The sequence below is a fragment of the Rhinoderma darwinii genome, chromosome 13 (genome assembly GCF_050947455.1).
Source record: "Rhinoderma darwinii isolate aRhiDar2 chromosome 13, aRhiDar2.hap1, whole genome shotgun sequence".
Lineage (NCBI taxonomy): Eukaryota > Metazoa > Chordata > Amphibia > Anura > Rhinodermatidae > Rhinoderma > Rhinoderma darwinii.
The window spans coordinates 49,970,545-49,996,909 of record NC_134699.1 but is presented as its reverse complement, the minus strand read 5'-3'; the positions used below and the strand labels follow the sequence as shown (position 1 = coordinate 49,996,909).

Here is a 26,365-nt window from a genome sequence, read left to right as displayed (position 1 = left end):
TAAACACAGACAGAACAAGATAATACCTCAGGGTACCTATAATTTAGCTTTTGATTTCTTGTAAATAGGCACCAAACGGCTGTTCTAATTAATTTCATAATAAATCTTTCCAGTCGTTAGAGCTCAATTTTTATGTTACAGACCTCCAAATCTCCTGCTTACATCACACAGACATATGTTTGAATGCTAAAATTCTGTCTGCCCGCAGTCACCACTAGGTGGAGCTCACTGAAGACAGATTTATCCAGCTCCTGTTAAACTGAAGCTCCCCCTAGTGTTCTGACGTATATTAGACTTTTGGGTTTAATGCCCCTTTTAGACATGAAGCGGACTTTAGCTTCTAATAAATTAAACATATTTTAGCATAGGTTCCTGAGGATGTCTAAAGGAAACCTTGAGAATGTACCTTTAACTGGTTGCCGACACAGGATGAGAGTACTCGTTCTGAGTGGTGGCTGCTGGCTGCATTAGGATGAGCATTTTCCTCCTGTGTGACAGCCAGTGTGCGTTCGCGATCAGGAGCGGGGCAACGGCTGTAATACATCGCCACAGCCACGCTCTAACGGTGGAGAGAAGAGAAACCGCTTCTCTCCACCGTTAACCCATTGAATGCCACGATCAAAGCTGATCACGGCATTCAAAGTGAATAGGAGAAGGGGAGACTGCCCTTTGATCGTGTCAAAGAAAATCCCTGTGACGCAAACGAGGCGCATAACTTGTATGGCCAGACAGCCTAGGGTCCATTGAAGGACGCCAGGGCTGTCTGACTATATTCCCAATTAGGTCATACTTAGGTATGTCCTAACAACTGCCGGTGTGCAAGAAGTACACAGGCTAACGTACTGGCATATAGATATATGCCAGTACATTACAGTTAAAAAATAAAAAGTCCCTCTATGGGATTATAAAAAAACAAAAACGTAATGTTAAATAAATAAAAAATTCGTAAAGAACCCCCCCCTACACACACACACACGCAGAAACTTGGTATCGCCATGACCGTAACAAGCTGTACAACAAATATATAACATTATTTACGATCGGTATATGGTGTCAAAGAAAAAAAAAGAAAAATTAAAAATGCAGCGGAACTGCTTTTTTACCAAAACAAAAAATTATATCAATTAAACGATAATGTATTTGTACTAAAAACTGGTACCTACATAAAAGTACAACTTGTCCCGCAAAATACAAAAAAAAATAAAAAATAAAGTTATGAGCGCCGGGATGCAAAGAGGAATATATAAAAAAATAGTTCTGTCCTTAAGGAATTAAATTCTTTTTTTTTTTTTTCCACGGAGCATCACTTTAAAGTCTCCCTAGTAGCTCGATGTGTGCAAGGGGAAATCGGTACTTACCAAGGGTTTGCACAAAGGGCATCTCACACAGCCAACTAGAGTCCTATTCTGGGCTGACGAGGAGCAAAAACTCCAATAGAGTGCTGTCTACAGAGGAGTGTCCCTGGTTTGGCTGATAACCCAAGTGATCTTTCAAAGCTCTTTATATTGACCTAATCGGGTTTCACCTATAGGCGACACTAGAGATAGTTTTCTTCATTCTGGAAAAAATATTTAGTTTCCTAGGATTTTACAAAGTAAACACAAAAGCTCAAAGTTTTTTCTTTTTGAAATAAAATGGTGATATAATAAAAATATTTAAATATATATTTAATAGCTAAAATACTATTTACAAGTATAGAGAGTCCTTTTAGGCAGTTGTATGAAGAAGAAGAATTACTGTTCCTCGTATTTAAGTAGAAAATGTTTAATGCACCTGAACTCATCATCGAGAAACTAACTGCAGCATCTCTTCTGTGTCTAAAATCTTTTCTCGAGGTTTTCCAACTTCCAAACCTTGTGCCGTCTCAACCGCGTTAATCTTTTCCCAGTCAGAGAATGAGACGGCTTGAATTCCTGTGTTGGAAAACAAAATTTTCTGAAGGTTTGAAAAAGAAATGAAAGATCAGTCGGGCCTCTTTCACACTGAGTTTGCCGCGCTGGTAGCCGTATGCGCTGCAAAAGCACCGGGAGCATAGATCAAACAAACACATAGGCTACTAAAAAAAAAAAATAGTATTTTCGGCCTCCGTCGGGCGGGTATATACCAGACATACCGTTTTTTGCTGCATGGAATAGAACAGCACGCTGCGCTATCCCATACAGAGGAATTTGGTAAAGAAACATACGACTATGTGGTTTTTTTTCTAAACATGGGAACCTATGTATGATCCATAGGTCTAGTCAGGAAATCCTTCTGACGGAAACCTGACTAGCACTGAAAAACACAGTGTGAAAAGAGCCTTAGGAAGACAGGTCAGAAAAGAAAGGAACAAGATGAGGACAAAAATGGCGGAAGACACATCGCAGCCGGAGACACAATGTAAAACCCACCTCTGAGAAGGAGAAGCTCTCGAATTGCTGAAGCTCCGGCTCGAGGATCTGAGAAGTTTAATGCCCCTGATTTTATGTCCTGCAACAAAGCTTCAGCTGTGTCAAAACTGTCAGCCATTGTAGTAGCGATGACACCAGTAGGACCTCTTTTCACCCAACCACTGCAGTACAATCCTGCCAATATAAACAAACAATGTCAATTGCAAGAGATTGGCTGTTGCCGTAATAAAAGTAATGGGAAGTGCAGAACACGGACCTGGAGCCCCTTGCACTCTGCCCATACTGTTTGGAATGACCCCCTTCTTGGGAAGGAAAGGCACGCCTGGCGAGATAGGGACGCTTTTATAACCAATGCTGCTGAAGAGAAGGCCGCAAGATATATCCTCTATTTCACCTGTAGGAACAGCTATTGCATTCTCCCCAGATCCCTGAAGAACAGGAAAGATTAGCTACAATCATGCACGACGAATAAATATAACCTTCTGCCTGTAACACAATTGCCATTTCATACTTCAAGTCGAGTGACTGATAGTTGGACACCGGCTGCTCTTTTTCCATCTTCACTGGGAACGACAGCTACAGGGCTGCGGAAGAAACGAAGACCCCATTCTCTATTACTCTGGACCCTGCGAGTAGCCTCTTTCTCTCCTGGTGTCTCCAGTGCTAACTTTACTAGTAGTTCTGTCAGTCGTTTCCTCGGCCGAGGGAGGTCTAAGGAGAAACATTGAAAAAAAGACAAAATTGAAAAACCATTTATTTAAAAGTTCCAATGGATGGGTCATATAAAATATAATAATCTTGTGCTACACATAAGACAGGCTCAACACAATACTATTGTGGGAATTATTGAATATTCAAACAGAACAGGCAGATGGTGACAGGCATACCTATCATTATGTTTGTTACCCCTTACACAGCCATAAAGTTAAAAGATAAAATTCTGGCTGCCAGCAGTCACCACTAGTGGGAGCTTAGGAGCTTTATACTGCGTTCAATAGTAATTGTAGAAATCTGTATGTAGCAAGCTCTCTCAGTGACGGCTGCAAGCACCCAAAAAAGAATCATATAAAGTGTACCTTTGATTATAAATAACTTTCCATAAATCAATAGTACAAGCAAAGATAAGAGACTTGGTCATATATCTCAGAGAAAAGTATATCTTTCTCCACTTATCAGACTCCTTTTGTCCCCCTCCACCTTTTTTCTTAAAGAGGATCTGTCACCAGTTTATCAATTCCCTATTTCCTAACTAATTGAATATTCATTATGATGCGGATAACTAGTGTGAATTTTTTTTTCTTCAAAAAACGTTTCATTATTTGCAAAGTTATGAGCATTTTTGTAAATATGCTAATGTGGCTCTAACAGCCAAATAAGTGGTGACTCTTTCTTTTCACTCTGGGCGGTGTAATGTTTTCTGTACGACGCTGTCCAATGGCTATTTGAAGTGATCCCCCTTCCCTCCAGCCTCAGTCTCTCACACTGTGTGAAGCAGCTTCATGCTGATAGGACGGCATCAGAGGCTGCGAGGAGCTCCACCTCAGGAGAATCGCTGCTGTTGACACCTACTTGTCTAGTATAGCCTCATTTGCATATTTAGAAAAAAGCTCATAACTATTAAAATAAAAGTTTCGGGACACAATTGTCACTGGAGTTATCAGTGTGGCAGCGCCTATTAGATTAGTTAGGAGATAGGGCATTACAAAACTAGTGGCAGATCCTCTTTAACTGTTCATTCACTCATAGAATACGTAAACAGTGTGGCAGAGAAGTCAAGATTCCAAGATGCTAAGCTCCACTAAGAGATCAGGTTACATGATGCCAATAGAAGTATATGGGGAGGGGAGGAAGGAGAGCTGCAAAGTGAAAGAAACAGACAAAATGCTGTAGCTTCTGGTAAGCATTGTACTGTCTCACCTCAGTACTGGGCTATACTGCTCCTTACTGCTGTATACTGTCCTCCATGCTGCTTCTAGTAAGTGTTTTTACTACCTCATACCATTGCTAGATTTAGTCACACTGTTTAATACTGCCGTATAATGGATCTTCTCTGTATTCTGTATATAGAAGACTGTTAGCTAGTCTCCAGGTTCTGCTTCCTCCTCCCCTCTCCGTAGTCTTATATGGACAGCTGTAACCTGACCGGTCAGTGAAGCATAGAATCCGTCCCCTCTCTGCTCCAGGGATTCTATGAGTAAGTTCTGAGCGAGTGAACAGCTAAGAAAACAAGGGGTGGGGGGTGTCTGATAAGTCGAGAATCTGGCATATTTCTCTACAATTATATATTACAAAGTTTCTTATCTTCGCTTGTACTATTGATTCATGGAAAGTTGTTATATAAGTAGAAGGTACGCTTTAACTTTATAAAGTTGTGAAGAGTATTTGGATCTCTCTACCAAGAGAAACATGTGATGAGAGTTACCAAATTGCCCAATAAGCTGTCCATAGACATGATGATTATGGCACGATTTTCCGATTAGCAGCCAAGTGCATACATGTTGTACTACTGCACGTGGTGAACTTAAAGGAGCACTCCCACAACATTTTTTTTTTCTCTAGTCCATTAGAGAGGCACATTATGTAAATTGTGGTGACGGTAATCTTCTTACCGGTGACTGTATTTGTGAGTTATCCATTCTGGTCCTCAGCTGTGTCATGGGACCAGCAATAGGACTCTACATGGACACAGATTCTCACGTGTTGACAGGAAGTCAGTCAGTTTCTCTATTCATTACTATGACAGCCTCGATGCGAGTCTTAGGGTATGTGCACACACACTAATTACGTCCGTAATTGACGGACGTATTTCGGCAGCAAGTACCGGACCGAACACACTGCAGGGAGCCGGGCTCCTAGCATCATACTTATGTATGATGCTAGGAGCCCGGCTCCCTGCAGTGTGTTCGGTCCGGTACTTGCGGCCGAAATACGTCCGTCAATTACGGACGTAATTAGTGTGTGTGCATATACCCTTATAGGAAGGAATGGAGAAATTGATTTCCTATCCACACATGAGACGCTGCGGCAGTTGGAGAGCCTTATTGCTGGTCACAGAGAAAGACGAGACCGCATATCCAAAAAATTAGGAATTTATGCACCCAAATATGCAACGTTTCAATCCAATAGGACCTTTTTCAAGCTTGAGAAAGGCCCTATTGGATTGAAACGTTGCATATTTGGGTGAATAAATTCCTCATTTTTTGGATGTGCGGTCTCGTCTCTCCCTATTTGGACTACATTAACCCCTTAGTGACCAGCCCATTTTAGGCCCTAATGACCAAGCTATTTTATTCGTTTTTCTATAGTCGCATTCAAAGAGCTATAACTTTATTTTTTCGTCTACATAGCTGTATGAGGACTTGTTTTTTGCGGGATTAGTTGTACTTTTTAATAGCACCATTTTTGGGTACATACAATTTTTTTATTAACTTTTTATGGGGGGGGGGGGGGATTATAAAAAAAAAACCAGAAATTCCGCCATTGTTCTATGCGTTTTTAAATTGACGCCGTTCACTGTGCGGCGTAAATAACATGTTACCTTTATTCTATGGGTCGGTACGATTACGGCGATACCACATATGTAGAGGTTTTTTTATGTTTTACGACTTTTGCACAATAAAAACACTTTTGAACTAAAATTATTTGTTTTTGCATCGTCGCTTTCCAAGAGCCGTAATTTTTTTATTTTTCCATCAATGTAGTGATTTTTTGGGCTTGTTTTCTACGGGACGAGACGTAGTTTTGATTGGTACTGTTTTGGGGTGCATGGGACTTATTGATTCATTTTTATTATTACTTTTTTGGGGGGCAATGGAAAAAAATTGCAATTTCGCCATTGTTTTTTGCGTTCAACTTGCGGTTTAAATTACATATTAACTTTATTAATGGAGTCATTACGGTCGCGGAAATACCACATATGTGTACTTTTATATATTTTTTACACTTTTACTAAATAAAACCACTTTTTATGGAAAAATTGTTTTTTTTACTGTCATTTTTATTAATAATCTTTATTTCACATTTATTATTTATTTCACTAGTCCCACTAGGGGACTTAACTGTGCGATCTTCAGATCGCTGCTATAATGCTTTGGTATACTTCGTATACCAGAGCATTATTGCCTGTCAGTGTAAATCTGACAGGCAATCTGTTAGGACGTGCCTCCGGCGTGTCCTAACAGGCATATGTTCAGGGCAGACCTGGGGGCTTTTATCAAGCCCCCGGCTGCCATGACACCCCATCGGAGACCCGCGATTGCATTTGCGGGCGGCCGATGGGTGACAGAGGGAGCTCACTCCCTCTGTAAACAAAGTTAAATGCCGCGGTCGCTATTGACGGCAGCATTTAACGGTTTAAACGGCCGCGATCGAAGTAAACTTCGATCGCGGGCATTGGAGCAGGAGCTCAGCTGTCATCAGACAGCTGAGCCCCGGCTCCAGCCTGCACGGGAGACCCGTGCAGGACTTAGACTAGGCTCACGTGAAAAGGCGTCAGCCTAGCCTAAGGCCCCTTAGTGACCAACGTGAAAAGGCGTATTGGTGGTCACTAAGGGGTTAAAGGACTTTGGATCGGGTTCTGTTGAGGCTTGCACCCATATTATTTTGCATCTGATGTAGTGATACCCTATTGTTTGACAGTTATCGCTGGTCACATGACACAGCTGAGAACCTGAGTGAACAACTTACAACCACCAGTAAGAGGATTACCTTCACCACAATTTACCTAATGTGCCTTTCCAACGGGCCAGAGAATAGAAAAATGTGTGGGGGTGATTCTTTAAGGGTAAGTTCACACAGCAGATTTGTTGCAGAAATTTTTGCAACTGAAAGTCAATTCTATGCATTTAAATGGGGTTGTTTCTGCAGTAGGAGCATGGATACCTGCAAGCCCATTTAGATGAATTTCTGCAACAAATCTGTCATGTGTAAACCTACCCTTAACGCATGGCTGGAAATGTTTGTAGTGCCATATTAAAGAAGTTGGCAGAAGTCTTTGCTGATCTAATTTTACCTTTTAAAATGTCCCCCAAACCTTGGAAATCAGTAGGGTCATTGACAGGGCGAGTTTCTGGCAGGTTGATCATCTCTCGTAATTCCTTAAAAGGAAAAGAAAACTATTTTAGTAACACATAAAAATTGTAGGCGAGTGCGTGTCGCAACTTGAGTGCTTAGGTCTTGGAAATGCAGGGAGGGGAACCATCTACTGTCCCTGCTGTGACGGCTCCTGCGGTGACTATGCCATAGATTCACAGTTCTCACAGTACAGAAGACTTGTCGCCTCTACAGGTTGAACTTTTTTTCTCCAGACGAGTGCCCCCTTGTTTTTTGAGGGGGGTTTACATGGAACAGGATTTCACTATATTTTTGGTATTGGCCATTCATATAAGTTAATCATGTCCCCCCCTTAGTCGTCTCTTTTCAAGCCCACTAGGCAGGCTAAAAAAAACTTAAAATAAATATACAAATTCTAAAAATGACCCCCTTTCCCTAGATCACATATAATAAATAAACAAACAAACACATTAGGTATCTCCACGTCCAAATATGCCCGAACTGTAAAAATATTTATCCAATACGGTGAACGTCATAGCGGGAAAAAAATAAAAACCCCCCCCCCCCCAAAAAAAATTAAATAAAAAGTGATCGGAATTCCAGACATTCCCCAAAATGGTGTTAATAAAAATTACATCTTTCCACGTACGAAAAGATGCTTTACACAACTCTGTACACAGAAATATAGAAATGTTATGTGGGTCACAAAAAAATGTTTCTTTCAAACGTACATTAAAAAAAAAAAAAATGGTACTAAAAAACCATAACAAAACCTATATAAATTGGGTATCACCGTGATCGTACTGACCCGCTGAATAAAAGGTAACGTGTCATTTTCACCATAAAGTGAATACCATAAACACGGAAGCCATTAAAAAAAACAACTTTTTTTTTCCCCAATTCCACCCCATTCTGATTTTTTTTCCAGCTTCCCAGTACACCACACATAATATTAAATAGAAAGTACTACTTGTCCCGTAAAAAGAAGCCCTCATATGGCTGTGTCAACAAAAAAAATAAGGAGTTATGACTTTTTGAAGGCGGGGAGGAAAAAGCAAAAGCAAAAGCATAAAAACTAAAATTTATCTGGTCCTGAAACAGGTTAATTAGGGTTTTTATTTTAGGATGCAGGTAGCTGGAAGGGGTTAAGTTCACCTTTATTGTAAATGCCACCTGCAGGGGTCCACGGCGTCCAATCAGCAATACTCTCTTGACGCGACTGTGAGATAGGGCTTCAAGGGCAGGCTGTGTGACATCAGTTTTCTGTAAAAAGACAGTGTTTAGTCCATGTCACTGGACAGGTGGGAGAGACAACAAGATTAAAGAGGACCCGTCACCTGCCCAAAAAACCTGCAGCCGACGTCTCAGTTAGGCCTCATTTACACGAGCGTAATATACGCGCGTGCGACGCGAGTACTTTTCACGCGTGTCGTACGTACCTATATTACTCTATGGGGCAGTTTAGACGATGCGTGAATTTTGCGCAGCGTGAGTGCGTTGCGTAAAACTCACGACATGTTCTATAATCGTGCGTTTTTCACGCAACACGCACCCATTGAAGTCAATGGGTGCGTGAAAACAACGCATGCCACACGGACGCTACTGCGTTGCATGCGCGAAAATCACGCAAGAGCTGTCAAAAGGATGAATGTAAACAGAAAAGCACCACGTGCTTTTCTGTTTACAAACATCCAAACGGAGTGTCAAATTAGAGATGAGCGCACCGAACTTTACCGGGTTCGGCCGAACTCGTTTTGACCGAACCCGGCAAAAAATTTTTGGGTACGCGACGTCAGGAGACAGTCACTGCCCACGGTGCTGAAAGACTTAAAAACTGTTTCAGCACCATGGACAGTGACTTTCGATCACAATATACATATACGTGTAAAAAAAAAACAGAAGTTCGGACTTACCGATAAGTCCCGGCTCCTTCCTCCAGTCCGACCTCCCGGGATGACAATTCAGGTCAAGTGACAGCTGCAGCCAATCACAGGCCAAGCACAGGCTGCAGCCAATCACAGGCTGCAGCGGTCTCATGGACTGCCGCGTCATCCTGGGAGGTGGGGCCGGATGACAAGAGAGGGACGCGTCACCAAGGCAACGGCCGGGAGACCGGACTGGAGGAAGCAGGCAGTTCATGGTAAGTTTGAACGTCTTTTTTGATTCACAGGTTGGTGTATATTGTGATCGGCATTCACTGTCGAGGGTGCTGAAAGAGTTACTGCCGATCAGTTAGCTCTTTCAGCACCTTGGACAGTGACGGGCGTCGACTACCTCATCTCTATGATGGCGGCTGCGCGAAAATCACGCAGCCGCGCATCAGACACGGATGACACACGGAGCTGTCAAACGCACACGCTCGTGTAAATCAGGCCTTAGATTGAAGGCGCCTCGCAGATTTTGTTGCTTTTTATTTTTTTCTTCTAGCCCCCAGCTTTCCTGAGATATCGGGGCCTTTATTTCTGGTGTCCGATATGTAAATGAGGCCTTTGACTGTCAAGTGGGCGGGTAACACCTGTCACTAGATAAGGGGTAACCGCCCACTTGACAGTCAAAGGCCTCATTTACATATCGGACACCAGAAATAAAGGCCCCGATATCTCAGGAACGCTGGGGGCTAGAAGAAAAAAATAAAAAGCATCAGAATCTGTGAGGCGCTAGCAATCTAACGGAGATGTCAACAGCAGGTTTTTGGGCAGATGACAGGTCCTCTTCAAGTGTTTACTCACCTTTAACAACTCAAGAGGTGAGAGCAGCATTCTTGCAATGTCAAGCGCAACATTTCCTTGTCCCAAGATGACAGCCGTCTCGCTGCTCAGATCTGGGGACAACTGTGACAGAGAACATCACTTATTACCTCCTATTAGCTTTGGTGTAGACTGTGTATAGAAGTACAATGTGCATAAAGGCCAAGGGTTATAAGTTATATGGATCTCAGGAGCCACTGCTGCAGGGCTGGGGCTGTTTGGTTACCCACACTCATCTATACGAACAGGATATGTAAAAATAGTAGATACCTACTGACATGATCCACTGTATAGAAGAACAGGTGTAAAGAAATAGTGCACCCCTTCTGTGGCCCCTGAGATCAGTCCTTTGGGACCGAACATATTGTAGTTTATATTAACATTATAGGAATATTATAATTATTAAGAGCACTGTTAAGAATTATTTACAAACTCCCTTTATGGCCCATGCAAATTTCTAAATGGAGACCTTGGATCTTGCATTTTCATCCCAAAATCTGTGTTAATATTGAACACACATCTATGAACGATACTACTTGATAGGAAATAGGTCTATACAAAAAGCAACTTAAAAGGGGTATTCCTAGAATGGACAGAAAGAGTGGCACTGCGCATGCTCGTCCGCCGCCCCTATAGAAAGGCTTGGGACCCCCGTTTTAGTGATTGGTCGGGGTCCCAGTGTTCAGAGACTTATCACCTATCCTGTGGGATAGGTAATAAATGTCTATTCTGGGAGTACCCCAATAACTTTTGCTTTAGATTTCTATCGGGCCACTACCCCCTGAATACCTATACAAGGAAACGTTGATATACTTTTGTCTACATTTAGGTTTGTAAAATTCTTTAATATATTAAATAAATAAATAGAAACAAAATCCGACAGGGATATTTCTCAAGCTTGATCTCCCCATCACTGACATGTCTATTGTCTGGAAGTCCATTGTACCAGCCCACGAAGTCTCTGGCGGAGTATACCCCTTGCAGTTGTTCTCCAGGGATCCCCAGTTCCCGCTTATCTTCTGCTCCATAGCTCTGTGGGATGTACAGTGGAACGAAGCAAAATGGATAAAGCGTACAAATTAACACAAAGGATGATGTACAACATAAAAGATTATAAAATAGCATATATTAAATAAACTATACATTACATATATTTATTAGCTAGTGAAGTGACAAGATGCATACAAAATACCACCGCTTAGTTGTCAGCGGTCTTGAATATCCTGTCCTCTCTCTATAAGGGTCAGTTCACACAGTTTCAATTCGGAGAGGTTTTTCCCCATGGTCTTTGCATTAGCTTCAATGGCCGCAGGTAAAAAACTACTTTGGGGGGCACACTGTTACTGAAAGGTGCACAACGGGGAAGTTTTACTATGGGGGCACACAGTGGGTATTATTACTGTGCGGGGGCACAAAGAAGGGTACTGTTACTTTGGGGGCACAAAGCAGCATTATTAATATCTGGGGGGCACAAAGGTGTACATTTTACGGTGTAGGAGCACATAGCTATCACTTTGTGTGGACACAGGGCGTATTATAAATTTTTGGTGGCACAAAAGGAAAGCACTAATACTGTGGGTGCACAAAGGCGACATTTTTATTCTGTGGCGGGCAAAAAGGGGGAATAACTACAGTGCAGGGGCACAAAAATGGGCACTAGTACTATGTGGGGCACAAAAAGGGGACTATTACTTTGTAGGGGCACTGATAGGGGCAGTAGAAGCAAGATAGGAAGTTTGTGTGAAGAAGAATCGTAGCCAGTGAAATTAGTCACGGAAGTCTAGGCCCGGATAGAGAAGAAAAGGAAAAATGAAGGACTACAATAAGAGACGTCACCTATGAGTTACTGGATGGAATTGTACTGTAATATCTTGACTATGTAGAACTAGTACTTCCCCATTATTTGGTGACCGTCTTATTTAGAGGTATACTACCATGCTTGCCTTGTTATAAAAATTGTCTTATAGATATGTGGTCTCCGATATGTACATGTATTTTTTTTTTTGGAAGGGGGGGGGGGTGGGGTGGAAAAACATGTTTTGAGGCTTGTGCCCCTGGTCTTGTAAAAACCAAGCCATAACACTGGCTGCTAGTGCTGCATCGATTGTTCACTTAAAGGGGTTTTCCCATCCTGGACCGTATCACAGTTGTTTGTGCAGTGTGATCTCAGACTTGTCGTCCTTGTCTGCCGAGAGCTGAAGTGGGAACGAGAGAGTGCGCGCGCGCCCGCACAGCTCGGACGTCGCCGCTGCCGACGATACTCCCGCCACCACGGAACAGCAGAGAAGAAGAATTCAGATTCTTCCTTCTCCTCTTCTGTTCCGTGTCGGCAGCAGCGGAGCTGTGCGTGCGTGCGCGCGCCCTCCTCTCTCCAGCTCGTCAGACAGTGAAGGAATGACTGTGGTCTCGCGAGAGCAATCACGCAGCACAAGCCGATCTGACACTGTCCGTAGTGGATTGGAAAGTGTCAGAGCGCTCCCCCTGCCATTTCCAAGAAAATAAATGCTCCATTGACATTTCAGGGGGTTATTTACATATCGGGGGCCAAATAGAACAGCACCGATATCTAAAAAAATGGAGGAGGCTAGAAACATAGTTTAAAGTGACCCAATGTCTGTGCAGCCCTGCCTATTACATGGTGCACTCGGCTGCACATGTATGGGCTGGTGAAAGGTTCTCTTAAATTGACTCTCCGCACTTACCAGCACTACCGCATGATAGGCTTTCTGCAGCTCTTCCACAGTTACATCTCTCCCGACGGACACATTTCCTAAAAAGTTGCAGCGCTCCGAGAGGGCAGTTTGTGTAAAAGTATTAATAACATTCTGTAAGGAGATAAAAAGTATTGAGACATTATAAAAGTATTTATTTATACAGTAATAAACCTGCTTGCTTTCCCACAAACATGTACATTATGATCATTGCTCCCTCACAATATGGAACCAACACGGTTACTTACGTTTATATAGTAGATAACACAAATCCCGGCCTTTTAACCCTTTAGATGCCATGGTCAAAGCTGAAACAAGGTATCTAAGTGGTGCTCCATCTGACGCTCCACTGTGGGACCCCATGATGCGATCACATGGTGTCAATGGGCTGCCATGGGTGCCACGGACCTAATAAGCCAGGTCTGCTATGTACATAAGTCTAGGACCTAATAAAGCTACATTTAGACCAACATAGCCTACTTCGAACGTGAAAAACTGCAGTTTATCACTTCCAAGGTGCACCAGTGCGGGACGCGTTGTCACGGATCCCCTATAGACGAGAGTCTATAGAGAGATGTGTGACACGCAGTAAAATAGAACTTGTCCTATTTTTCCACAGACCCTTCACACGCTCCATTGAAATTCGTGTGAACGGCCCCATTGAAATACATGAGTCCATGTGACGGCCGTTGTTTTAACGACCGTCACACAGACGTGATACACGCTCGTCTGAATGTCAGCGCAACACATTAGTTATCCTGCACGGCTAACTAAAGAAACAAATCTAAAAATCATTGCAAAAATTGCTGAGTTCTTTTTGTTCATCCCGCCCCCATAAAAAAAAAATTGACTGAAAGTGATCAAAAAGTTGTTTGTACCCCAAAATGGTACCAATGAATACTAAAAGTGGTCCCACAAAAAACAAGCCATCATACAGCTCCGTCGATGGAAAAACAGGATGAAAAGGGTCATGGAATGCAGCGACACAAAAACGTATTTAATTTTTTTAAACAAAATAAAAAAAAAGATTTTTGTTGTGCAAAAGAAAAACATAAAAAAAAAGAACAAAACAAAAAAAAACTACAACATAAATTTGGTATCGCCGTAATCATGACAACCCGCAGAATGAAATTATGATGTAATTTATGCTGCACGGTGAATGCCATAAAAACAAAACCCCGAAAACCAATAGCAGAATTGCGTTTTTTTTCCCCACACGCAGCCAATACGAAGCTCTGTAGAGGATGAAATAATATTAGAGGGCTTTAGGGAAGTTGGAGGCTTTTGCATAGAAGTGGCAAACACAGGTAAAATGTAAGGTTATGCAAATGGGACAAGAATTTTTTTGACAATGATATATTGAAATAGTTAAAAACTTGGTAAAACCCACACTGAGAAGGACTTGAGGATATTAAACTTAACTTTTGCAACCAGTGCCAGGCAGCTGCTGCCAAGTCATACAAGATCATGGGCTGCATCAATAGAGCCATAGATGCTCATGACAAGAAAATAGTCTTGTCCCTGCACAAATCACTAGTCAGAGCTCAGAAGGAATACTGTGCACAGCTTGGGGAACCTGTATATAGGAAGGGCATCGCTGAACAGGAGCGGGAACAGAGCGTGAAAACCAAGGTAATTAAGGGAATTGGTGGATTGCAGTACCAGAAACGGTTATTAAATGTTTTATCAGATCTAGTTTGTAGATTGCAATAGAAACATGAATAACTGTGTCTTTGGTACTATATTGATCAGTGGGGGAAAAAAAAAAAAATTTTAAAAAATTGCCACTGGTTTAAAATTCTTTCTATAGAAGAGTCTCCTCTATCAGAGGAGCAGAGCAAGGAAAAACCGGAAGCGTCTGTTCCCTTGCACAACGGATACCACCGGTGGCCGACTTTAATGGGTTCTGTCGGGGAGTCCATTGTTTTACCTGAAACAATAGCGCAGCATGTGATGAATGCCCGTGACGGAGCCTCCAACGCAGATGTGAACAGGGCCTTAGTAAGAGGTATCAAGATACAGGGCTTCAAGAACGAATGCAGAAAAAAAATTTAAAATTCTCAACTAAATCAGCACGATGAAAAACTTCTTGTCTAATATTTGTATGTTTAACATTGACATTTCTGCCTGAAATTTGCTCAACCTTCGGAGAATAGCCCCTATGAGTGGCCCGTGTGACGTTATGCAAACACCTCAGTCCCACATGTGAGTCCTTGCACAGGGTCTGTCTCTTATCTGCAAGGCCAGGCTATCTCCCCTGACTGATCAAGGGCTCATCTTCTTCTTATCTCACATACACAGCCTTTCATATCAGCTTCAAACCCTCTGGCGCTCCCTACACACCCGAGGAATCAGAACAGATCTCTGGACAGCTCAAGGTGATGCGCCGCACTAGTTCTGCAGCATTTCACAATCATATCACCAGTAAAGTTCTTTAGACTTTGATCCATGTGAATGGATCTGGAACGTCACTATATTAAGCTGGCCGTCGGCATTAGGATTATTCTTAAACGCGTTCTAATGTTTTTGACAGAAAACATTCATGAGATAAACAGCACAATTGACCGTTGAAGAACTCCCAAAATTTTTTTCTTCTATTATCAGATAGGACAGTGCAGACATAGTTAAAAATATCTTTTATGTCCACTTTTGTCCTCTCTCATTCTGTAATTCCCCCTGTATTGTTGCGTGTCCAGCACCACAATGAGACTCACAAACATCTTCCACAACTAATGGCCGCAGCGGAGGCCAGTTTCATGCAACGTCGAGCCGATGTGAACTACAGCGTGACGTTGGTGAGAGGCCGCCCCACTCTTCTTACCTGGACCAGCGCTCTCCACCCGGCTTTGTTCCTGCCAGGTGACTGAGCCGACACGGTAAGTATATAGCCTCTCAGAGGTTACTTGAAATCATGTGCAGAATGCATTTCATGATTGCAAGTAACCCCCTTCAGTGCAGGCAGGGCCGGCGTCAGCACCCAGTGCTGACGCTGCCGTCATGGCTCCTCCAGGAGTGGAATCCCCGGTCAGAGCATTGCCGGGGATTCCGTTACTAGAGGGAGCCCCTGACCTCACTGTCCATATATGCACATTGCAACTGCCGACGCTCTGGCCGGGGATTCCGCTCCTAGAGGGAGCCCCTGACCTCACTGTCCATATATGGACAGTGCCATCAGGGGCTCCCTCTAGGAGGGAATCCCCAGCATAAGCTTCAGCAATACTCTGGCCGTGGAGCTCCTAGAGGGAGCCACTGACTTTACTGTCCTGAATGGCGGTAACTACAGGAGGGGTGCGATCTGCAGGGGGGGGGGGGGGGGGGAGTGTGGTGCTAGCCACAGGGGATGTGTGGTGCTATATGGGCACCATTACTTTTTTTTGGCAGGGTTAAAAGGCTTCACTTGCAGTCACAGCCCTGGAAGAACGGGAGGAGGAACTTGGCTAGAGACATGCCTCTAGCTGTCTCGCCTCTGTACGAGGCATTTTGGGAGTTGTAGGAAAGGGAGACTCGTGTGAGGACGCAAGTCTCATGCTGCGGCAGCCATATCAGTATCAGAGGGAAGGAGAAAATGAAATAAAAAGATGCAGTAACAACTGTAAGATAAAAATGTATATTGCTAGCAATACAAACACTAACATTAAAGGCAGCCTTATCAAAAAAAAAAAAATCTTGGGAGTCCTTCTTTAAGGAAACTTGAATCCCCCTCACTTATGTACTTTATTGGATCCACTTTATTGGATCAATCCGATTTATAAAGGGGAGCGCTAGGTTAACCTTTGCAATCAATTTTCTTTATTGCTCCAAGATCAAAAATTAAACATCTTTGCAATACGTCTTGATGAAAGAAAATCTATTTCTTTGTTTGAACAGCTTCTATGCATACCTTTGAGTCTCCATGGTAACAGACTACAAACTAACCCCGAGTAGTCATCCTATCTGTGCCTCAGGCCTTATTCACACGAGCGTATTTCACGTCCGTGTTATGTGCGTTAAAACAACGGACGTCACATGGACCTATGCAATTCAATGGGGCCATTCAGTGTTTTTCACACAGCGTGTGTCCGCTGCGTGAAACTCACTGCATGTCCTATACTTGTGCGTTTTTTGCGCATCATGCACCCATTGAAGTTAATGGGTGCGTGAAAATCACAGACAGCACAAGGACGCACATCCGTACGCTGTCCGTGATTCACGCAACAGTTGCTAAAGAAATGGTAAGAAAAACACCTACTTCAGGTTTTTTCGCTGACGTAAAAAACGCGTGAGATACGGATGACATACGCGTGTAAAAACGCACACGCGCACCGTATACGGAGCTACAGAAAAAACGCTGCGTTTTTTATGCGCGCAAAACGGACACGTTTGTATGAATAAGGCCTTAGAGAGCGACTTCAGGATCAGACTACACTTGGTTTGCTTGTTGTCTGTTACCATAGAGACACATAGGTCTGTACAGGAGCTGTAGAAACAAAAACGATAGAAAACATTTAATCAAGACCTATTGCAAAGTTGCGTAATTGTTCATTTTAGATTTATCAAAGCAACGGGTAGCGAATTTGTACATTACATTTTACACTTCAAAACACATTGAATCGTAACTCCAGTCAAAATATATCGTTTTCTATGGGAATTTTTACCTAAAATCATAACTTCTGATGCCAGAGTTGTTTCCATCTGGCGTTATAACTAATAAGATCTGCATAGGAACGGTCCATTACAACAGATCTTACTATCATTAGAAGAACACTTACTTTTACTTCAGGATGATCTGGTGCCACACCAAAGCGGACCAAGCCAAAGGGAACCGGCAGCTTCTCATAAATGTCCACTATTGCTTGTGTGTGGTGCTGCAAACATAAAAACAGGCACTCACTATTAGGGTATGTTCACACAACCTATTTTCGGCAGTTTTTTGGGCCGTAAACGCCCGAAAAATCGGGAGCAGAATGCTGTTTTCCCATTGAAATCAATGGGCAGATGTTTGGAGGCGTTCTGCTTCTGATTTTTCGGCCGTTTTTATATGTTACATATGCTTTATATGGCCGCACAACACAGATCCACAAAAAAAAACAAAAACAGACCACATACGGATGGCTTCCGTGTGCGGACTGTTTTTTTTTGTTTTTTTTAACAGACCATTGAATAGAATGGGCAATCTGCAAAAGTAGACAGGAATAGGACCCGCTCGGAGTTACACGGATCTGCACAAAAAAAAACGGATGTGTGCATGGCCCCATAGAACTGAATGGGTCAGCGTGCTACGTAAGAAAACAATAGGACAATTGCGTTTTGGTTTTTTTCATTCCGCCTCACTAAATAATTTTTCAAAGTTCCTCAGTACATTATATGATAGTGCCATTAAAAACTACAACTCGTCTGGCAAAAAAAAAAAAAAAAAGCCCCAATACGACTGTTGATTGCGTCGACAGCGTGGTAAGAACCATAGGGGCCACATGGCCTCGGCCTATGCATAGGCCAATACTAAAACATTTGCAGCGTTACAATTACGGTATATGCCACGATTTACGTTTTGGGTGGAATTGCTCTTTATAGGGTAACTTTAGTCTGTCAGTAAAGGACTCTGGGTACAGATACGTGCAGGACCGGAGATTCTAAGGACTTGTCCACACGTTAACGGAATTGCTGTAGAAAATTTCTGCAGCAACGCCGTTGAAAGCAGCAGAATTTCCGGTGCGGCAGAAACACACCATTTCCTGCGTTTTTTCCGGCAGATAACGGTGCGTATTTTGCTGCTCAATGTTGGGGGATGGAGACGTCTCCTCTGAAAAACGCAGCAATTCTGGCCACTTTCTGCAGCAGGAATTGACGTGCTGCGAAACGAAAATGACCCACCGCAGGTGAATTTCTAGCCGGAAATTTTACGCAGCGTGTGGATGAGATTTATTAAATTTCACCCACTTTGCTGCTAATGTTTTCTGCTGCGTACATTCCTTCCGCAATTCCGCTACGTGTGGGCGAGCCCTAATAGTGAAGGAGTCTATTGCCTGTACAACTCCAGGCAAAGCATGCAGGGACCAACGTCGGGCAGAATTGGCAAACGGCGGACTCTAATTAAAAGCATCAGCGCGAACGCAGGGACCGAGCGGCTTAACGTTAGACCAAAACTACACCGTGACATGACTCGCTCCTGCCCATAGCCTTACATTGCTTTGTGTCAATGGGTGCCCATTAATGTGTGGGGCTAGTGAATCGGTCGTAGGGGGGGGGGATGTTTGGGGACAAGTTACAATCCCGCCATTAGGACTACAGGCCGCTGATGGGATCATGAAGCCTGGGTCTGGGAGAAAGTGCATAATGGGGGAGAGCGGCCAATAAAAACCAATCAGATTCCAGCTTTCATTTTTTTAGAGGCATTGTGGAAAATGAAAGGGGCAACGTGATTGGTTGCTTGGGCTCCAATTTTTCCTTGCATTAGTTTTGATAATTAGGTTGTAATAAAGAACTGCAAATATTCACAACAAGGCAGAAAGCGACTATTTACCTTCAGCAGGTTCTGGGCGGTGTAAAATCCGGCTGGGCCACTGCCAACAATGCAGATCTGGGGTGCCTGGGACCTGGAAGAAAGTCCTCGTCCTGCGGATTAATATAAAGTCACATTAGAAGACATTAGTCTGGAGCTGCAGCTCATAGACCTCACAGACTCGACTATTCATCCCAAACTAAGAGGCAGAAAAGCAGACATATCACACACTCCAGCGTGTCACCCCTGCACGGGATCACAGGATGCAGCAGCTGTGCGCGAGTGACATGCTGGGACTTATAGTGCTATGCCCTGCCGTAAAGCAGCGTCCTCAGCACGACAGCTGTGCCCTCTCTACACACCCAGACGTCTCTGAGCCGCGGTCTCACCCAGGCTTCTAGTGGTGAGGAGATTCCTGCCAAGCAGAGGGCAGCGAGGAAGGCGCCACATCCAGCTACACCGAGGAGCCATGCCGAATGCCAGGCCACACTGCAACCAGGGACCGTGGTAATAGCTCCACCCCGGCCAGACTCCTCCTGCCGGCAAGGCAGAACTTTGACAGGACGGCGTTGTGTTACCATAGAAACGGTTTTTTTGGCGCATGCGCGTCAGTCACATATTTTAGGATTCCGCTGCGCTCCTGCCATATACCAGCGTTTCAGGCATCCTATTGGTCCACGGTGTCCTCAATGCCCGCCCCATTTACAGTGCCCGCTCAGATGGTACCTACAGGGATGATCGAGGTTATATTCATATATGATAGGGGTTATACACAGGGATAATGACGGTGACATATATGGATGATGGGTGTTATCCTCCAGATCATGCACACATGCCATGGTATAGATGAGGCTACATGTAGTTGATGTATATACACACATGTACATTACATACAGTCTCTGGTGATTACTACTCATCATCGTGGCCTTCACACCTCTCCGCCCTGCAGCTGCTGCACATAAAACAGTCTGATAAAAAAATATATATATATCAAGTCTTTTAGTTTCTACTGTTTTTAAGTGGACTTTTTTGTTTTTAAGGCTATGTACACCCTCGAAAGTGATTATTTATTTTTTTTAAGAAAAATGTCCATCAGTGTTATTGGTGCAACTTTGTGATTACTTTTTATTCAAAATAATTTTTACTTTTTGAGATACAGCTGCTTTGTATCCTGTATACAGAGCAGCTGTATCTAGCGCCAAAACCTGTATCCATCAGGTCAGCGGGACTGACGGGTTCTTTGTTAGCGGGTCCTGTGTGTCTCTGATACGCAAGATCCACGTGTAATCGATCACATCTAAGTCATGAACTTAGATGTGATCGGTAAGAGCTCGATCCCGCTGTCACTGAACCCAGCTGTATCTCAAAAAGTAAAAATAATTAAAAAAATGGAATTACAAAGTTGCACCAAACACTGATATTTAAAGTTTATTTTAAAAACATTGCTTTCGAAGGTGTACACAGTGTTTAACCTCTCAGCATTCTCGCGACAGACTTGTATGAGGTATTTCTTTTGATACTATTTTTATTCCCATCGCACGGTGAGACAGCCACTAGCCGTCGATTCGAGGTGGGCACTAAGTGGAGAGGTGGTCGCACATGCGCGCGGGTCTCTCCAATCTGTTCTATGGGAGTTACAAAAACAGCTCGGCTGTTTGGACTTTTTATTAAAAAATGTTTAGGCCATTCACTGATAATCCTAATGTGATAGATTTATAGAAAATATTAACTTTTTTTTAACAGATATTTTTAGTTAATTTTGATCTACATTTATGTTAATCTTATAATGGGAGTTTTATTAATGATTTTTCATATGTACTTACATATAGGCATGTATATCAGCCTGGGTACTTATAAGTGTACTTAGGTGTTAAAACATACCCAAGTATGCCATAACAGAATTCCTGAAGACACAGCCCTAGGGTCCTTCAATGGACCCTGGGCTGTCTGTGTATAAGGGCTAATTTACACGAGCGTGTGCGTTTTGCGCACGCAAAAACCGCTGCGTTTTGCGTGCGCAAATGGCACTTGACAGCTCCGTGTGCCCTGTTCATATGATGCGCGGCTGCGTGATTTTCGCGCAGCCGCCATCATTATGACACTCCGTTTGGATGTTTGTAAACAGAAAAGCACGTGGTGCTTTTCTGTTTACATTCATACTTTTTACTGCTGTTGCGCGAATAACGCTTGTCCCACGGAAGTGCTTCCGTGTGCTGCGCGTGATTTTCACGCACCCATTAACTTCAATGGGTGCGTGATGCGCGAAAAACGCAGAAATGTAGACCATGTCGTGAGTTTTACGCAGCGGACTCACGCAGCGCAAAAATCACTGACTGTCTGCACTGCCCCATAGACTAGCATAGGTCCGTGCGACCCGCGTGAAAACCACGCGCGTTGCACGGATGTATAGCACGTTCGTGTAAATAAGCCCTAAGTATATATCAGGATATCCCAATGACATTATCCGAGGGGGAACCCACCTTTGCTTTCCTCCATTGATTTTTAGGGGTTTTTTTCACAATGTTTACCGCGTAGGATAAAAAAACATGTTACCTTTATCGTGCAGATCTTCACAGATGCGACAAATCCAATAGTCTCGTTTTTTTATTCGTTTCATTTTTCTCAGTAATAAAAAATTGTGTAAGGGGAAAAAGTTTGTTATTTAGGATTTTTTTCCAAACACTTTTTTTTTACTTTCATTTATTTTAGTGCCACTAGAGAACTTGAGCATACGATAGTTTGATGGCTAGAATAAGACACAGTAATAGTTCTGTATTGTGCCTGTCAGTCTTAGGGTATGTTCACACGGCTTATTTACGGACGTAATTCGGGCGTTTTACGCCTCGATTTACGTCCGAAAATGCGCCTCGATAGCGTTGGCAAACATCTGCCCATTCATTAGAATGGGTCTTACGATGTTCTGTGCAGACGGTCTTTTTTTTTACGCGCCGCTGTCAAAAGGCGGGGCGTAAAAAAAGACGCCCGCGTCAAAGAAGTGCCTGTCACTTCTTCAGACATAATTGGAGCCGTTTTCCATTGACTCGATGGAAAAGCAGCTCCAATTACGTCCGTAATGGACGCAGTGAAAAACGCCTGCACATGATATTACGTCTGAAATTACGGTGCTGTTTTCTCCTGAAAACAGCCCCGTAATTTCAGCCGTTACGGACCCTGCCGTGTGAACATACCCTTAGGCTTTGTTTTCATCTGGACTAAGTTTTTCTGTTTTCTGTTCCGTCGTAGAAACAAAAGAATGAAAAAACTGAAGTGCCGGAGCCGTTCCATCCCTAAAGTGCCGGAGCCGTTCCATCCCTAAAGTGCCGGAGCCGTTCCATCCCTAAAGTGCCGGAGCCTTTCCATCCCTAAAGTGCCGGAGCCTTTCCATCCCTAAAGTGCCGGAGCCGCTCCATCGCTAAAGTGCCGGAGCCACTCCATCGCTAAAGTGCCGGAGCCACTCCATCGCTAAAGTGCCGGAGCCACTCCATCGCTAAAGTGCCGGAGCCATTCCATCGCTAAAGTGCCGGAGCCATTCCATCGCTAAAGTGCCGGAGCCATTCCATCGCTAAAGTGCCGGAGCCATTCCATCGCTAAAGTGCCGGAGCCATTCCATCGCTAAAGTGCCGGAGCCATTCCATCGCTAAAGTGCCGGAGCCATTCCATCGCTAAAGTGCCGGAGCCATTCCATCGCTAAAGTGCCGGAGCCATTCCATCGCTAAAGTGCCGGAGCCATTCCATCGCTAAAGTGCGGGAGCCATTCCATCGCTAAAGTGCCGGAGCCATTCCATCGCTAAAGTGCCGGAGCCATTCCATCACGGACACCAATGGATCCTGATGGAGCTCATTTCATTAACTTTAACGGGTTTCTGTTGGTCTTCCGGATTTTGTTTCCTACCACCATGACACGAATTCTAGACTGGTGTACACACAGCGAGATTAAGGAATGGGTGTCCATGGAACAGGCCTTTCTAGCAGTCCCTCTACAGACTTTACCGTGGTTGGGTAGACATACTCCCTTGGCCGCACGGTCACACCCAACGATCAGGCCCACCCTGGCAGTTGCGGCACGGCTCTTTCCTAGGACAGAGACCTCCCCGTCCCCCTCCCCTCTGTACCCGATTTTGGGTAACCCTGCATTTCCGCCAGGGCAGGAAGGAGGCCCTTTCCTGCTTTGGTTGAGGGCAGGTAAGGGACATGCGGTACACTTTTTGCAGGAGGAGAGATGGATGTCAGGCGCACAGTTACAGTCTCTGTCGGACCCTGTCCTCTTTTCTGCATGGCAGGTCACCCTGCTACATTACCTGGCGTCCATAGCTAACCCGACGGCATACGCGCGGGAGGGCTCCCCATTTGAACTTTTATGCACGGGCACGGTGCGCCATTCACTGTCCAAACTCTACGCTCTTCTGATCTCGCCCTCCAATCTGCCCTCCCCATCTTACCTGCTCAGTTGGGAAAGGGATCTGGGTCCATCATTCACTCCCGAACAGCGGGAGCGTTTGTTCACCATGACACATAAGTCCTCAATGGCCAGTAGATATCAGGAGGCAGGGTTCAAGATTCTGTCTCGTTGGTATAGGGTGCCTTCCAGATTGCATGCAATGATTCCGGAGGTTTTGCCTCAGTGCTGGAGATGTGGCGACCATGTGGGTACGATCTTGCATATTTTTTGGGACTGCCCCCTCCTGGCTGATTTCTGGTCCGAGGTGTGGCGCATTTCCTCGAAATTCACGGATTTCCCCCTCCCGAGGTCGCCAGACCTTTTCCTGCTCCATCTGTGTGAGATGCCGTTGTCCATGTATAGGCGCTCAGTTGTTCGCCACTTGGTGAATGTGGCTAGAGCATGTATTCCCGCGTTGTGGAGACAAACCTGTCCCCCATCCGTGGGCATGTGGTGTGGCAAGATCCAGGAGATTATGAGAATGGAGGACCTCACGGCTTCAATGAAAGGGTCTCATGCCGCCTTCCTCAGAACTTGGCGTGAATGGATCAGTTTTCAATCCTCCGAGGAATACAAGGCCATCATGGCCTCTTGACCTCTTCTATAGGCCTAAGTATGTCAGGTGCGTTCCTCTCCCTCGCTCTCTCCCCTTCTGTCCCCGTTTCTTCTTTCTCCCTTTTACTGTTTCTCTGCTCGACTACGGAGTATTATGCATCGCTGCGGGTTCAGGGTGCATATCTGCATTTCTTCCAATATTATTCTGAGCGGTATACTGCCTTTCATTGTAATGTACACTTTTGTTATGCAAGTTACTGGCCTGAGGCCGATGTCAATACCGACTTGGTGTGTACTGAGTATATTGTCTGTTTTTCTTTATGCTTTAAAAACAAAATAAAAGAATTAAAAAAAAAAACTTTAATGGGTTTCTGATGTATTCCCATTTTACCGGAAGAAATAGCACAGCATACTGCACTAATTCTTCTGGCATTTTTTTACCAGATCTGCAATGGTGGCCTCTAACGGAGCCTTCGGGGAAGATGTGAACACAGCCTTACACTGACAGGCAGCTTATTAGGTACTGCCTTAGGCAGAGCCTAATAATCTCTCATACATGGCAGATCTGCGGGCCATTGTTAGGGTGCCATTGGCACCCTGTTTTTGTGTCACTGGGGTGCCGATGGGCTCACAGAGGAAGGATTAAATGGCAAAGATTGGAGTTATCTCCGATACCAGGCATTGGACCGGGTGTCAGCTGACGTGATGTTACTGTTGACACCCATTGTGGAACTACTCTCTCCCCACACTATACTATTACTGCCTATGCGGGAAGAGGTTTAAAGTCCTTTGTTTGCCCCGGAATGCCTACTGAAATGAATCACATTAACATGTTGTTTGCTCCAGTGCAGGAGAAGATCTCTGTAGCTCCTTTCTACGAAGTCTAAAGTTTATGAGGGGAATGACCTGTCTTACGTTCACATAAAATCCAAAGGAGCTGACACTCGGATTTCTGCCACTGATTGACCAAAGGATTCACACATGGTTTAGCCCCATTGTAATTCAATGGTGCTAATCCACAGCTTTTCCATGGCAATAATAGACATGCTGCAGATTTTAAAATCCATATCGCTTTTGGAGCGAGTAAATGGCATATAAGTGTGAATGGGATATAAAATATGAAAAATAAGATGCATTGCCCGAGGGATGTGAATGGATTCTGTCAGGATTTAGGTGCGGATACTGTGCCAAAAGTCCAGGTCTGTAGTATTGCCGTTGTATTTGCTGCCGAGGGTGACACTTCTATCCGGTGGTCCGTCACTATCATGTCATTCTGGGTGGGATCCGCCTCCTGGTTCGGATCATTGTATCAGATCCTATGTGACCCGCTCTCATGACTTCAAATTAGCGAGAGATTCAACTCTGAGAAATGGATTCTTTCATTTCACATCGGGATGTTATTTTATATTTCATCAACTGGGATATTATATTATAGAGTGCTCATAAAAAATAAATGAAGATGGATATTAGAATAGTTCACATTCATGGTGTCAATCATAAATAAATGAAATCTTCAAAAGAAATCTTGGAAGGAACATTTATATTATGCCAAGTGCAGACATCATTATATAAAAAACAATAAAAAAGTAACCTGCAACAACTGGCTCATTTTATAACGGGGTTACTCCACCGTATAGAAGTCATTACTCGTTTCTAATTGTCAGCTATACAACACTATACAACATATTTTAACTTTTTCATCAGGCATTTATGAATTGCACTATGCCCACACAGCACATATACTATTCCATATATATATAAAAAAAATATATAAAGCTACAAAGGGAAAAAAAAGGCATGCACCTATTTGGCAGTCCGCAAGGATCCTCTAAAAGCTTCTGAAATAAACTTGTTAAAATATGGCAGATGAAAAGGGAAATTTTAATGTTCGTGAAGGGCTTAGTTAAGGGTCATAATTTAGCCTTGCTTGGTCTTTATTGTAGGGAAAAACAATAGGAGAAGACTGTTAGAGGGTGCATGACGGGGGCGCGTCC

General features: G+C 43.8%; 1 protein-coding gene across 2 annotated transcripts; it reads right to left on the bottom strand.

The window, feature by feature from the left end:
• Nucleotides 1-1,675: 1,675 nt before the first annotated feature.
• FDXR (ferredoxin reductase) lies at nt 1,676-19,965 on the bottom strand. 2 transcript variants are annotated; one of them, XM_075846447.1, is made up of 12 exons: nt 19,741-19,965; nt 19,400-19,491; nt 17,649-17,744; nt 12,892-13,014; nt 11,108-11,221; nt 10,172-10,273; nt 8,598-8,705; nt 7,402-7,486; nt 2,902-3,101; nt 2,647-2,818; nt 2,391-2,564; nt 1,676-1,913 (listed from the first exon to the last, which is right to left on the bottom strand). In XM_075846447.1, exons 1-12 carry the CDS (start codon nt 19,847-19,849, stop codon nt 1,783-1,785), a joined length of 1,506 nt encoding a protein of 501 aa, XP_075702562.1. In that variant the 5' UTR covers nt 19,850-19,965; the 3' UTR covers nt 1,676-1,782. The 2 variants fall into 2 exon arrangements, with proteins under 2 accessions (XP_075702562.1, XP_075702564.1); XM_075846449.1 differs by having other exon boundaries at nt 19,768-19,965.
• Nucleotides 19,966-26,365: the final 6,400 nt, after the last annotated feature.

Bases quoted from the DNA above. Each gene is read 5' to 3' on its own strand.
- FDXR (XM_075846447.1), bottom strand. From the start codon at position 19,849: ATGGCTCCTCGGTGTAGCTGGATGTGGCGCCTTCCTCGCTGCCCTCTG. The intron at 10,274-11,107 runs GTCAGTGATGGG...TCTCTGTCACAG, and splicing joins GACTTCCAGACAATAGACAT to TTGTCCCCAGATCTGAGCAG. The intron at 3,102-7,401 runs GTAAAATTAGAT...GTTTCTCCTTAG, and splicing joins TTTGGGGGACATTTTAAAAG to ACCTCCCTCGGCCGAGGAAA.